The sequence below is a fragment of the Nomascus leucogenys genome, chromosome 3, assembly GCF_006542625.1.
Source record: "Nomascus leucogenys isolate Asia chromosome 3, Asia_NLE_v1, whole genome shotgun sequence".
NCBI lineage: Eukaryota > Metazoa > Chordata > Mammalia > Primates > Hylobatidae > Nomascus > Nomascus leucogenys.
Genome location: NC_044383.1, coordinates 13,011,349 through 13,025,317, shown reverse-complemented (window position 1 = coordinate 13,025,317; position 13,969 = coordinate 13,011,349). Strand labels below are relative to the sequence as shown.

The 13,969-nt window shown below is 43.9% G+C and overlaps 1 protein-coding gene across 3 annotated transcripts in view; it reads left to right on the top strand.

Annotated features, from left to right (window-relative positions):
- The window catches only part of PLPP4 (phospholipid phosphatase 4), a 146,586-nt gene that overhangs the window by 48,589 nt on the left and 84,028 nt on the right, over positions 1-13,969 (top strand). For all 3 annotated transcript variants that reach the window (XM_030806270.1, XM_030806263.1, XM_030806259.1), the window contains exon 2: positions 5,679-5,787. In XM_030806270.1, coding sequence (XP_030662130.1) covers positions 5,679-5,787 — 109 coding nt within the window. The remainder of the gene's footprint in view (positions 1-5,678; positions 5,788-13,969) is intronic.

Genomic DNA, 13,969 nt, shown 5'->3' with positions numbered 1-13,969 from the left:
ATGGTTTTACCCACCTTCTAGTGGTTAAAGAGTTGCTGTAATTTCTTTAGCCTTTTCCTGAAAAACTCAAGGACATCCGTCATTATGCTGGCCAGGGATGTACTGACACTTGCGAGCTACTAAGGCTGGCCGGGCTATAGTCCTCTACGCTGAATGGCTTCAGGTTGCTGTGCCTTTTCATTTTGTTTTCTGTATTTTTTTCTCCCCCCATGACACAAGTGGTGCTTGAGATGATTTTAATGGCTTTGTGAGGTGGGTTTAGATTTAGATCGTATTGGATTGGTGCAAAGGTAATTGGGGTTTTTGCCATGCTTTTTTTTTTTCTCATTTAACTTTTTTTTAAAATTTTTTTATTTTTATTATTATACTTTAGGTTTTAGGGTACATGTGCACAATGTGCAGGTTTGTTACATATGTATCCATGTGCCATGTTGATTTCCTGTACCCATTAACTCGTCATTTAGCATTAGGTATATCTCCTAATGCTGTCCCTCCCCCCTCCCCCAACCCCACAACAGTCCCCGGAGTGTGATGTTCCCCTTCCGGTGTCCATGAGTTCTCATTGTTCAATTCCCACCTATGAGTGAGAACATGCGGTGTTTGTTTTTTTGTCCTTGCGATAGTTTACTGAGAATGATGTTTTCCAATTTCATCCATGTCCCTACAAAGGACATGAACGCATCATTTTTTATGGCTGCATAGTATTCCATGGTGTATATGTGCCACATTTTCTTAATCCAGTCTATCGTTGTTGGACATTTGGGTTGGTTCCAAGTCTTTGCTATTGTGAATAGTGCCACAATAAACATACATGTGCATGTGTCTTTATAGCAGCATGATTTATAGTCCTTTGGGTATATACCCAGTAATGGGATGGCTGGGTCAAATGGTATTTCTAGTTCTAGATCCCTGAGGAATCGCCACACTGACTTCCACAATGGTTGAACTAGTTTACAGTCCCACCAACAGTGTAAAAGTGTTCCTATTTCTCCACATCCTCTCCAGCACCTGTTGTTTCCTGATTTTTTAATGATGGCCATTCTAACTGGTGTGAGATGGTATCTCACTGTGGGTTTGATTTGCATTTCTCTGATGGCCAGTGATGATGAACATTTCTTCATGTGTTTTTTGGCTGCATAAATGTCTTCTTTTGAGAAGTGTCTGTTCATGTCCTTCACCCACTTTTTGATGGGGTTGTTTGTTTTTTTCTTGTAAATTTGTTTGAGTTCATTGTAGATTCTGGATATTAGCCCTTTGTCAGATGAGTAGGTTGCAAAAATTTTCTCCCATTCTGTAGGTTGCCTGTTCACTCTGATGGCAACAACCGCAATTACTTTTGCACCAATGTAATACATGGATATGACCCACCTTCTACCACAGTCATGAAGAAGATTCCCTGGGGATCATGTTAAATGCAGACTCTGATCCACTAGGTCTGGGATGGGGCTGGAGATTCTGCATTTTTAACAAGATCCCACATGATGCTGCTGCCCTGGCCCCTTGTGACTCAAGGTTTGATTTACAGATCGGCAGCATGGCCCCCCGCAGGAAGCTTGCTGGAAATGCTAGCTCTAAGGTCTTTTCTGAACCTGCTGTCTCTGGATCTGCAGTCACAAGACTCCCAAGTGATCCCTAGACACATTAAAGTTTGGGAACCGCCGACCTAACACACTGCTGGAGACCACACCTTCACACCTTGCCTAGAAGCAGGGTTCCCATTTCTTGGATTCCAAACCACTTCCAAAGAGCTTGTGGAAGGATGTTTCCAGACCTGGGCATGTCCTTTCTTGGGAACACCTTTAACGTCTCCAGGACTTTCCATTCCACTATGTGCCCACCTCTGTCCCTGTTAAGATCCTTAAGCTTTATTAAGACCTTGGTCCTCTGCATATTAGCTCCACTGTCTGCATTCTTTGAGACAGACGCCAGTGGCTGGAGCATGGCTGGAGAAGGGACATCGATCTTTCTTAGTACTGCTGCTCCCAGAGGATATAATTTGCTTGATAGATGTGTTCTGGCTGCAGCTACTCAGGGTAGAGTGAGGGATTGTGCAAAAGCCTGGGTGCACCAGGCTTTAGAAAAATTGCCATGAGGATAATAAAACCCGAAAGACAACAAGATGAGGAAGGAAGGTGCTCTGTGGTGTACCTGGTCCTATTGCCCTGTGGCCGATTATGTGAGAAAAAATAGGAGTCAAGGTTCTGGGGTCTTACAGAGTGGGGGTGTGTGGCCATCACAATGTCAATCGCACCCTGTGGGTGGCAGAATATATTTCAGAGGTGGCTGCAGCCATATCCCTCATCCACCTGCTTTTCTATAGTAAGAATTTGCCACTACCCAATCAATGGGTGGAGTCATTTCCCCTCCCTGGAATCCAGACTGACCTTAGGACTCACTTCTAACTGGAGATGACACTACACAACTTCTGAGACTAGGTCGGAAAAAGCCACTGAGCTTCTGCCTTGTTCTGGGATACCCGCTGTGGAGGAAGCCAGTAGCTATGAATAATTCTGACCACCTTGAGCCCACAGTGCTGGAGAGGAAGGTTTTTTCTGGGGGTGGGGGTGGGGTTCCAGATCCTTTATTTTCAGAGCTTGCAACAGTTGGTTAGCAATGCTAGCTAAGCTGGTATAATCCAAAGGCCATCCACCTTTCTCTTTGGGCACTCAACCAACAGAATCTCTTTCTTACAAACAAGATCATTGACCAGTTAGGATCTGTCTCAATGTGTGTGTGGGAAGAAGTTCTCTCCCCCACACTTTTCCCAACAAGATGCAACTCAAGTCCATAACACAGCAACTAGTCATTTCCAGTATCACTGATTCCCCCCACCCCCAGAATAGGAAGTTGAGGTAAGAGGGGAGAGACTGTGTCCTGTTATAAGAAAAACAACAGCAGGGGTTCCAGCTCCTGCCAGGGTTCCAGCTAACAGCCTGGTCAGTGGACAGCCATTGACTGTGCCCACATGAGAGATTCTAAGTGGGAACTACCTAGGCGATGAGCCCCTCTCAATTTCCTGATCCACAAATTCATGAGCAAAATAAAATGTTTTGAAGTAATTTGTTATGTAGCTACAGAAACTGGAGTATTCTGAAGCTTTAGTTATCAGAGATACACTCTATATTCTTAAAAACATCCTTCAAGTAAAATTTATTTCATTTCATTTCATTTCATGTCTTAAAAACAATTGGGAGCAGGGAGTATGTTGTCACAAAATCAAACAAAGCCCGAAAACTGTCTGGTAAAAATATGCAGCTTTAGGCTAGAGTAAAATGATAATAGTAATACAATTCTAGTTTTTGTTTCTCTTCTGTCAGGCCCTACATATATATTTCATTGTTTAACTTTCATTCCAACTCTGTAAGGTGTGTCTATTTTAGAGATGAAGAAACTGAGGTTCAGAAAATGTTAAAGGACTCATCATGTGCCACATCAGAGCTGGGATTTGAACACTGCTGGACCTGACTCTAGAGCCTGTCCTGCAGTGGGCGGAAGAGCTGTTAATGAGAAGAATTAAATTACAGGATGTCCTGTCCTTGGATCCAAGGGTTTGGGACCCTTAGGTATCATTTAGTTCAATGCTGGGGACTCCTGGCCCGTCAGGGCCACCTAGGGGAGTGTTTTAAAATCCACATTACCAGACTCTGTTCACTTGGAGTCTTAGGTCTGTGGTAGGGTGTTTTCTAGAAGGTTCTGACTCTTCTCAAATTGAAGTCTCTGATTTAGTTCAGCCTCCCCCACTGCAGAGGCCGTGGGAGGGGAAGCAGTTTGCTCCACAGCATGGAGCAGCTCAGTTGGCGAGCTGGGGCAGAGAGCAGAGGGGCAGAGAGCTGGGGAAGAGAGCAGTGGCAGAGAGCAGCTGGGGCAGAGAGCAGGGCAGACAGCTGATGCCCAGAGAGGGTGCTCCTCCATGCTGCTCTAGAGGAATTTTGGAGGGCTGATAGAAGTGAGGGGATGCAATAGGGATTCTGTAATAGAAGTGCTCCAGATTTAGGGTTGGTGAAGGGTTGACTGGGTTCTGTGATGATGGCACTGCAGGAGTCTGTTCAGTCATCTGGCAAATAGCTACAAGCAATGCCTGTGTGCCAGGCAGAGGTGCTGGGGGCCCAGTGCTGAGCAGAACAGTCATGGGTACCAGGCTTTTTGAAATTACATAAATACACAGACTTTTAGGACTTAAAACCTCACAGTTAGAGGAGGCAGGGAGAGAAGGGGGAAGGGAAGGAGGGAGGGAGAGACAGGGAGAGAGACACAGAAGATGGGTGGATTTTAGGTCTCTTAGATACGCAATAGAATTGAGAGTCAGGCTGATCAAAGTGAGAATCAGTGTCGCCTGTTCAAAGTCCCAAATAGATGTTAACTTCTGTGGTCTCTGAGTGCCTACAGTGGCCCAGCAGTGCTACTGGGCTCTGGAGTGGCTCCTGCCCTCCAGAGTGACACTCTGGAGTGACAGCCCTGGAGTGGCTCCTGTCCTCACACCCTCACAGGGGAGCTGAAGCTGCAAACAGAACATGCTCATACAACGTCCCAAATCTGGGATAGAAACTGGGGCTGTGGGACTCCTGATTCTGTCTGGAGACTGGGTTGGCTTTAGGGTGACCAACTATCCTGGTTTTCTCAAGATTGAGGGGTTTCCTGGGATATTGGACTTTCAGCGCTAAAACTGGAAAAGTTATGGACAAACCAAGACTGCTGGCCACCCTAGGGGGTTTCCTAGGAGAAGGTCAGCTTTCTCCTCCTCTCCCACTCCCCTGCGCTCCTCATCTTGGATCATGGAACTCCTTTTCCCAGAAGCCCAAACCAGAAACCTAGGAATCAGCTTCAGCCACTCCTGCCCACGGGTTCTCCATGCTATCCATTTCCTCTCCAATCTGCTAGTCTCTCTTGCAGGGACAGCTGCCGCAACCCCAGCACCTCCCACCTTGACTTCTCTTCTCTCCTCTGAGTCCCATCGTCACCATGGTCAGGGCTGCCATTTTGAATTGGAATTCCCATTCCATGCTCCTCTGCCAAACCTCTGCTTGGCTCAAAATCAAAGTTCTCTAGCCTGGCACTCACAGCCCCAAATGACTTGGCTTCTTTTGCCCTCTCCAACTGCATCTGAAGTGGTGCTGAACTTAGTTCCTCAGGTAAAGACTGGCTGGAGAGCTGGGAGGTGGCCTGATGGCTGAGATCTGAAAAAGCAAACCCCTGCATCTCTGCCACTTTCTTCCCCCCAGTTTTTCTCTTGGCAGTGACTGCTTTTCATTGCCCAACCAATGAAGACAGCACACGGGCAGCTGTGCCAGTTACTCCTTCCCTTATGTTCCACCTCAAACCTATTTTGTTTTCAAGAGACCATGCTGCTGCCCTGGGCTTGCCCTATTCTGACTTCAGTTTCCAGTTTACTTTGGAACCCCAAGTCCTTGGAGTCTTTGTACACACAAAGCTACTCCCTTATGCATGGAATTTGTTCTTGCTGGCAGGTGGTGATGGAAGAGTCTGCAAAGTCTCAGTGATTCTTTCAGTCCTTCCCAAGCCTTTGAACCAGCTGAGAACTGACAGCAGGGCCTGTCTCTTTCCCCTTCCCCAGCAGGCTGGATTCCCACCCTGAGGGTGCATAGAAGGGGGGCCTCCTTGGGAACTTCCCGCAGCAACAGAACGCTCAACCTTCATGTACTTTTCTTTTTATGTTTCAGTTTTACAGAGTTTTTGGATCCGTTCCAGAGAGTCATCCAGCCAGAAGAGATCTGGCTCTATAAAAATCCTTTGGTGCAATCAGATAACATACCTACCCGCCTCATGTTTGTAAGTACCGTGATTTCATTTCTTATTTGACTGCTCTCTCAAAGATGAACCAAATGGGTTTTTATCTTTGTTTTTCTAACCCTGAAGACAGTGGGTGGCCTGAGAGAAAGAGAAGGTGAGCAGCCCATCAAATTAAAATCCAGTTCCATGTCATGATAAGAGCTGCTTGGTCATGTGAGAAGTAGTCTGTTAGAAATGCTCATTCCCTGGTACCACAAAGAAATAGCACTCGAACATAAATTTAATTCTGTCAGCAAGACAATTTTTACTTTCTGCAGAAAGGGCGCTCATCGCAGATGGAATAATGGCGAGAACAGGCTTGAACAAAGGAGGGAGGCAATTTTTATCCCTTATGCAGCCTGTCCCTGCTACTGTGTCCCATCTCCATTGGCTGGAGCTGGACCTCACAGTCTAAACTAATACCCGATTGGCTAACAGCTTAAAACTTTCTTAAATAGGTAAAGGCAAGGGAGAACAAAGGAAAAGAGGAAGTTGCTTATGAAAGATTTAAAGAAGTAATGACATTTCCAAATAAGGAATGGGCATAAGCTATAAGCTAAGATTTGCCTCAGCCTGTCTAGACATGCCTGAGTAAGCCAAAGCAACTAACTGGGCTAAAGTGTAAGAACTAACAGTTGATAGGAGGCTTTAGAGTAAGAAGCTATTATTCCTAGTGCCTATTTTATTTTTAAACTAAGACGAGCTTTGAAGAGGAACTTTTCTACTTTCTACAAGTCATTGCCCAATATTGTGGAATGAGAAAGGACTTGCTTGTCTGGGCTATGCTGAGTTACAATAAAAGAAGACTAGAAGCCAGTGATGAGAATTTTCTGTCCCCTCTCTTTTTAGGATAAGCCTTGATTCTGCCAAATGAAGGTATCCAGATAGCTCTGTTTAAACCTCTTTTCTGGTTTTAGCTGGTCAGTTGTTGGCCACTAATAAGACCACCTGTGCCTCAACCTCTTGAGAGTGTCTTGTGTCTCTCTCCTTCTAGAATAAATGGGCAAGCACCCATAGAGCTGGTGAATATATTGAGATAAATTTTACCTCTCCCACCCCCAATGCCACATGGCAATTGCCACATGGCAGTTGTAACCTTTTACATTTCGCTGCCTATATGCCAGGCTTTTTGAGGAGAGCTTAAGAAATGATGGTCTAATTTAATTCTACCCAGCATCCCAGTGAGGAAGATGTCATTATTGTCCACATTTCACAGATGCAAAACTGCATTCCAAGAGAGATGAGGGAACTTACCCAATGTCACACAGCTAGTGAGCACAGCACCAGGTTCTAGCAGCCAGCTCTTGGAGCTCAGCTCTCAGCCAAGAGGCTGCCCTGAGAGTTGGGGGCAGAGTGTCTGGGACTCCTTGCTGATGCTAATGAAGCCCTGGAGAATTGGAGGATTACCATCAAACCTTTCTAGAACAGAGGAAATATTTAAGCCCCTCTTTGTTGTGGAACGATAATGTCACTTTTGGATGGGCAGCCTCCCAGCACTTTGAAGGTTATTCCTGTTGACCTGCCATGGTGTCTCGTGCCTCTCTGGGAACTGCTCCAGAAACTTCATAGACATACAGGGAACATTTTTTTATTTTGAAAGAAATCCTTCTGATTTTACAGAGGAAATTTTGTTAATTAGTGATGATTGGAAAGATCTGTGTTTTTGCAAACTCTTGGAAATGCCCATAATGCCAGCGAGCATTAAAGTATTATTTTAATTGCTTCTTAGTAATTACTTTTCTACTGGAAAGTAAACTGGATTTTTATAAATCTTAGGGAAACTGACAAATTAGGGTGGTTGTGAGTAGGGAATTACTTACACTTGACTATTAAAATGAGGCTTTTTTCATTTCTGCCGTAACTCAAATATTCTATAAATCCTAGAAATAAAGGAAGCAGTGTATGTGTAATGAGTTTACTCAATGGCTTTAATAGGGAGAAGCTTCTATTTATCAGTTACTCCTATTTTTCATAACATTTTACATTTCATGTGTTGTAAAAACACAATTTGGAGATGAATGTTCATATGGGTTGTGTGAGAAATCTGTGGCTGTGTCCTAGATTTATGAACAATGGATTGTTTTGAAGTCTAGATACAAATGCCACAAATATTCTGGCTACAGACATAAATACGATGGAGCAATTTGCATGCTGGCGGTGGTAGAAATTAGTCAGTAGAGGGCTTATTCAGTGCTGGGGTTCTCAGAGAACAGAAGGATATTCAGCTACACATACTGATTCATACCCTCTATTCTCCTAATGAAATAAGTTCAACCTTTTATTTCATTAATAGCAGTTGATGAATTTCATTCATTTGGTCACACAATTCAGTACAATTCCATAATAAACACAAGGAAAGCAGTAGATACATTTATAATACCTATAACACAAAGATGAAAAATATTTTGTCACCCCATAAAAAAGATTTGTTCTCCTGGGTTTTAAGAATTTAATATAAGGCATTATATTATTTTGGTCTTTTAAAACCTTCAGATTTTAGTAGAAGAATTGGTAATAGAACATCCATTTTCACTGATGTATAAAATGGCTTGATTTTCTTTGAAAGCTCACATTTTTTTATTTTTACATAAAAAAATCCTGGGGTCTCCTTTAATTTTGGTTGGAATGTTTTAATCTAAAGATGAACTTTCTAACTTTCTTACCAAGGTGTTTTTTAAAGGCAGCTGGCATTGACTTGGATTTTTTTTTTATTGGATAATTAATGCTTCTAGAGTCATGTGTGTGCAAGTTAGAGGAGCCAACTGGGCAAATGTAACAAGAAAATTAACAGAATAATGGCTAGGGGATTAAGTGCAGAGTAAATGGTAATAATGTCACTGGAAGCCTCCTAACTTGCACTTTCGCTGTGTGTGGCACCATTAGCTCAGGTGATGTCTGTCACCCTGAAAGTTGGGTGTAGTTGGAACTGTTTGATTCCAAGAGCTTGTTTCCCTTGACAACCCAGTGTTCCTGTTGACCAGAGAGACTGGCTGAGAATTCTTTTCAGATGCACTCAAAAGTCTTGCTTAACATTTCTGGGGTATGCCCAAGGCCTTTATGGGAAGGCTGCTTCCTCATTCAAAAGAGGTACCGGTTTCTTGCTGAGTGTGAGGGGTTTATCAGAAAATTTTTTAAAACCTACTTTTTGTGTAGGACAACTTAATCGGTATTAGTTGTTGCTTTTTGGTACACTTTTTGTTGTCTATAGTAGTTGTGTCTTTGTACATTCAGGGGACATTTTCAGGGAGCCTGCTGTGGGTGAAGAAAACCATAGGGGCTATAGGGGATGAGAAGTCCAATGAGTCTTGGGATGTACCCTCAGGGACCTTCCAGGATCCCTGGTACATTAAGATGGTACTCTAATACAAAATGGAATCTGAAAAGGGCCAGAGGAAAGGCTCAGGTAAACTTCTAGGGAAGTTATTCATCATCATCATCATCATCGTCATTATCATCTACAACAGTAAACATTTCTTGAATTCAGGGGCTGTGCTTATCACTTTATAAAGAACATCTCAGTTAATCTTCAGAATCCTTTGAGGTCAGCACTTTTGTTATCTCATGTCAGTGGAGAAAACAAAACTGTGGAAATTATACAAGATTATACAACCGTCAGTGGCTGAACCAGGATCTGAGCACTGGCTGTGAGTGCAAACTCTCACTTGGAGGCACTCTGCTGTGATGCTTCCTTGGTGATTGGTTAGGTGGAGAGGTGTGTAAAGGCAGAGAAATGGAGAGTGAGCCTGTGTGGGTCCTGTCAATAGGAGTTTGTTTGGAGTATCTACGCGTAAGGGCTAAGAAGGGGTCAGGGATAGAGCTAGACTGGGGGTAGCTTTGGATTGGTTAATTACAAGCTAATTCAGTGGATGGTTATGAAACACTTGCCATGAGGAAAGATGAATAAGATATGGTTTCTAGTCTAGGGAGGGGCACAGACATGAACACAAGGTGAACAGTTCAGCATCACTAAAAAGCCTTGAGGAATAGGTAAGATTCCGTAAGAAGTTTAAGGAATGATAGGTTTTGCAAATTTTTTTCCTTGGCTTCCAAAAGAAATCCACCCAAGGCCTATTCTTTGCCCTCTTCTTTTTGCTTCGACCGTAATATGTCCAGAAGATTTATTCTCATAGACTATTACTGATAGATACTGCGTTGATTTGATGCCAGGGTTTTCTATTCTGGGATACGATGCTTCTAAGGAAGGCAGAAATAAAGTCATTTTGGGGAGGAAGAAGGAAGAAAAAGAGACAAGGCTGGATCATGATAGACAGTTTAATTTTTAGGCTCTTTTTAAGAGTCTTAGACAGCTCTTTTATCTGTGATGGGATGTAATTGTTTACCCAGAGCAGGGCCTTTTCCAAGTGTCTGAGTGTCTTAAAGTTGTCTTTATAATCACCCTGCAGCACACCTTTCTGTCAAATGCCAGAAATGAAGGCACTTTGGGCCCATTGTTTTGTTTTGTCTGATGTGAATGAACCCCAGTGACAAGCTCCTCTCTGGCTAACACTCTCGCATCGAGGCTGCTCTGGCTTCGATCCCTTCTGGTTGTTAGAAGTCCTTGGCGTCCTCATGCCCTCCCCCATCAAACACACTGTTCCACATTTTGTGGTTTCCCAGAAGCGCCCCGGCAGTATGGTGCATGGTGCCTTACATCAGCAGGTGGGGATGACTCACTTTCTGGGTGCAGCACTGGCCAGGAATTGGCGCCCCTTCCTGTGTTGATTCATGGTGGATGCTTCATAACTTAGTTTGTCATTTAGGGTATGGTCAGGGTGCCTGGGAGAATTAGGCTCCCTCTTCTCTCCCCAACCTCCTCCTGCTACTCAAAGGTGCACACTACTTAGATCTAAGGGTGCAGGTGGGCTTGAACTGAAAATGCATCAATCCTATGTGTCTGGTGACAAGATCCTGATACCCTTTTAACAGTCTTTTCCAGAAAATAATGAAATACTAGTCAATAACCAGCATTTGCCGGATGCTAGCTCTCTGTTGGATCCTGTTGGTGGGCAGTTGGTGTGGGCTCCACAGTGGCCTACCAGGGGTCAACTCCCAGCTTTGCCACTCACTAGCTATGCAAATTAGGAAGATCACCTCCCCTCTTAGCACCTTACTTTCTTTATCTGTGAAAGGTGTCTTTAAGAACATGTCCCATCAAGCTCTAGAGAGCATCAAATGGGGGTGACAGACCTTTGGCACTTCACCTAGTGTGTGGCACCTAATCAGCATTCCATAACTATTAGTGAACTGAAATCCTGCCAATAATACTTGCCATGGATATTATTATCATCATACCCATTTATAGATAAGGAAACTGAGAATCAAAGAGGTTAAGTGACTTGCTCAAGGACAAAGAACAGATAAGTGTCAGGAGCTAGGGCTGAACTCACCTCTCCTCAATCTGAGTCCATTCCACACATTTTTTTTGGACAGAGCTCTGCCTTCCCAGCCTGTGGAATACATACAAAACTAGCCACATTCCAGATCCTGCTTAATGATACATATGCTATCTCTTTATGTGGGCACTGTGCAGTACAATTAGTAACTTTAAAGATGGTGTTCAATATATAATTTCTGCCAGCCTCAGTTTCCACATCTGTAAACTAAAGCTTTTGGGCTAAGGGAATCACCGAGATTCAGGACTCCAACCCAGGAGCACGGCAACCCAGTCTGGGAGTCTTGGTCCCACTAGCTGTATGCATTTGTGTGTTCACTCATCTGAGTTTTAGTTTGGTTATTTGCACAATGGGAATAATATTTTCCATAACAGAGTAGTTAGAAGATTGGAAAGTGTGAGGAAAGTCCTTAACACATAGTAGGTTCTTAAGATATGACAGCTGTCACTGAAATTTCTATGGCTTATCTATGACCTGGAAACAAGCCTCCTTACCTTTCCTTTTTAACTTGGAAAAAAAGCATGCACTATATTTTATTTAATGTTTACTTTCTAGGGTAGGAACTGTCTAACATTGTAGTCAAAAGTGCAGAGCCTAATTTAGATGGTCTGGGTGCAAATCCTCATTTTACCACTTGATTAGTTATGTGACTTCTGGCAGATTGCTGAACCTCTCTGTGCTTTATTTTCCTATGCATTAAGTAAGAAGCCTTTTCCACATAGGATTGCTGTGAGAAGTGAATGAGTTAATTTGCCTGGGGTGCCTAGAGTAGACCATAGTCTTTAGTAAGTTCTCAATACACGTTAGCCTTTGTTATTCTAATGTAGGTATGTACATTCAGCAGCCCCATATTCATAACAAGTGAGCAGAACTCAAGTCCAAGAAGGGTTCAATATGTTCTCTGAATTCTGCAGCAGTGTTTGGCTGCAATTCTTTGTTTTCTCTCAGGTCTCATTTAATAAGCTTTGACCACTCCCCATCTTCCTACCCTGGGCTCATCCTAGGATTTCCTAGGATTTGATTCTTTTAAAATTAGCCATGGAAACATTAACAGAAGAGAAAACAATACCAAGGGAGATTTTGCTTGCTCATGTTTTTCCTCCACCTCTGCCCATGTGTGGAGGTACAAGGGACCATCCCCACCTTACGTCCCTCTGTCCATCTTCATCTGCTCCCCTGGCCCGGGCAGCAGAACCTCAGCTACCAATGGCCTTTGTCCAAAGAGTAGAATGCTAATGCACTGGCCTCGATTCAATCTGCTTTGCTGAGTAAAAGTGAGGTGGTGGGGTGCTTACTCTCTTCATTCCTCTTTTACCCAGTTCAGAGGTGTTTTGCCCCAGGAGGAAGATGTTTTCCTAATGTGTTGGCTTCTGAAGTTCACCTCTTAATTCCAACTTTCATTAAAAAATGTTTGTATACACGGGGGTAAATGATACATGTAACTATGTCTCTATCCATCCTGATTCATGGACTGTGCTGCCCAAGGATATGGCAGATACATTTCCAGGAGAAGAATGAGACACCGGGGCCCATTGCTTTTAGGATGAGAGGAGGAAACAAACCACATCTTGCAATCACACAGACACCTCTGCTGCAGCAACTCTGGGGTGGGAACCATGGCACTTTGAAGGCTGCATTCCCTTGCCTGGTAAGCCCTTGATGTGGGGAGCCTTGGGCCCTCCTAGGTGCTTAGCACTGGCTCAAGAGCAGTTGATAGTGGTCCTAGAAAAGATACACCTAGGAAAGTTGCAGCATGAGTTAAATTAAGTCCAGCCTTGTTGGAGAAGTGGGGGTGAGGGTCCAATTAGTAAGAGGCAAGTTGAGGCAGGGAGCAGTTCCAAAGGAGACCGCTGGGTCATCAGGCCATGAGCTTGGAGTCATTGGGCAGCTCTAATGAATTCTTCAGCCTGCACACCTGGCCTTGATCCTGAGCACCTCCCACCTGGCACCCACATCTCCTATGTGGGCAGTGACTTTCTGCTCTGGAATTTCCTTTGGAAGCCTCATTGGGAAAGTCATCCCAACTCATATTTTTTTCTGGGGTTTCATTGTTGCCTAACCTTAAATTATACCAGCTGGGATTGTCTTGAAATGTTTCCTTCAGAACCATGTTGTTCTCCTATATAAACGCTGACTTGGTGGAGTCATTACTGGGTTATCCACTATTTAGTGAGTTGCTTTCTCCTATTTGGGAGCACATTGCCTGGTCTGTATGCAGTGCTTAAAGGGACAGAAAACAGGAAGGTAAGCTGGTAGCCTTCATGTTTGGATTTGGAGAAACGAGGACTTCTTTGGCCTTGACCATAACATTGGACTTTAGTAAATGGTGCTTCAGTTCTTGTTCTTTAAGAGCTAAATGCATGAGTCAAAAGTCTAAGGCATAATTCTCAATCATCAGCATCAGTACCATTTGAGATACTGTTAAAAATGTACATTTCTGGGCTGGGCGTGGTGGCTCATGCCTGTAATCCCAGCACTTCAGGAGGCTGAGGTGGCGGATCATGAGGTCGGGAGATAGAGACCATCCTGGCTAACACGGTGAAACTCCGTCTCTCCTAAAAAAGTACAAAAAATTAGCTGGGCTTGGTGGCGGGCGCCTGTAGTCCCAGCTATTTGGGAGGCTGAGGCAGGAGAATGGCGTGAACCCAGGAGGCGGAGCTTGCAGTGAGCCGAGATCGCGCCACTGCACTCCAGCCTGGGCGACAGAGTGAGACTCCGTCTCAAAAAAAAAAAAAAGTACATTTCCAGACCAGCTGTATAAGCATGTTTGAGGAAATCAGTACTTTAAC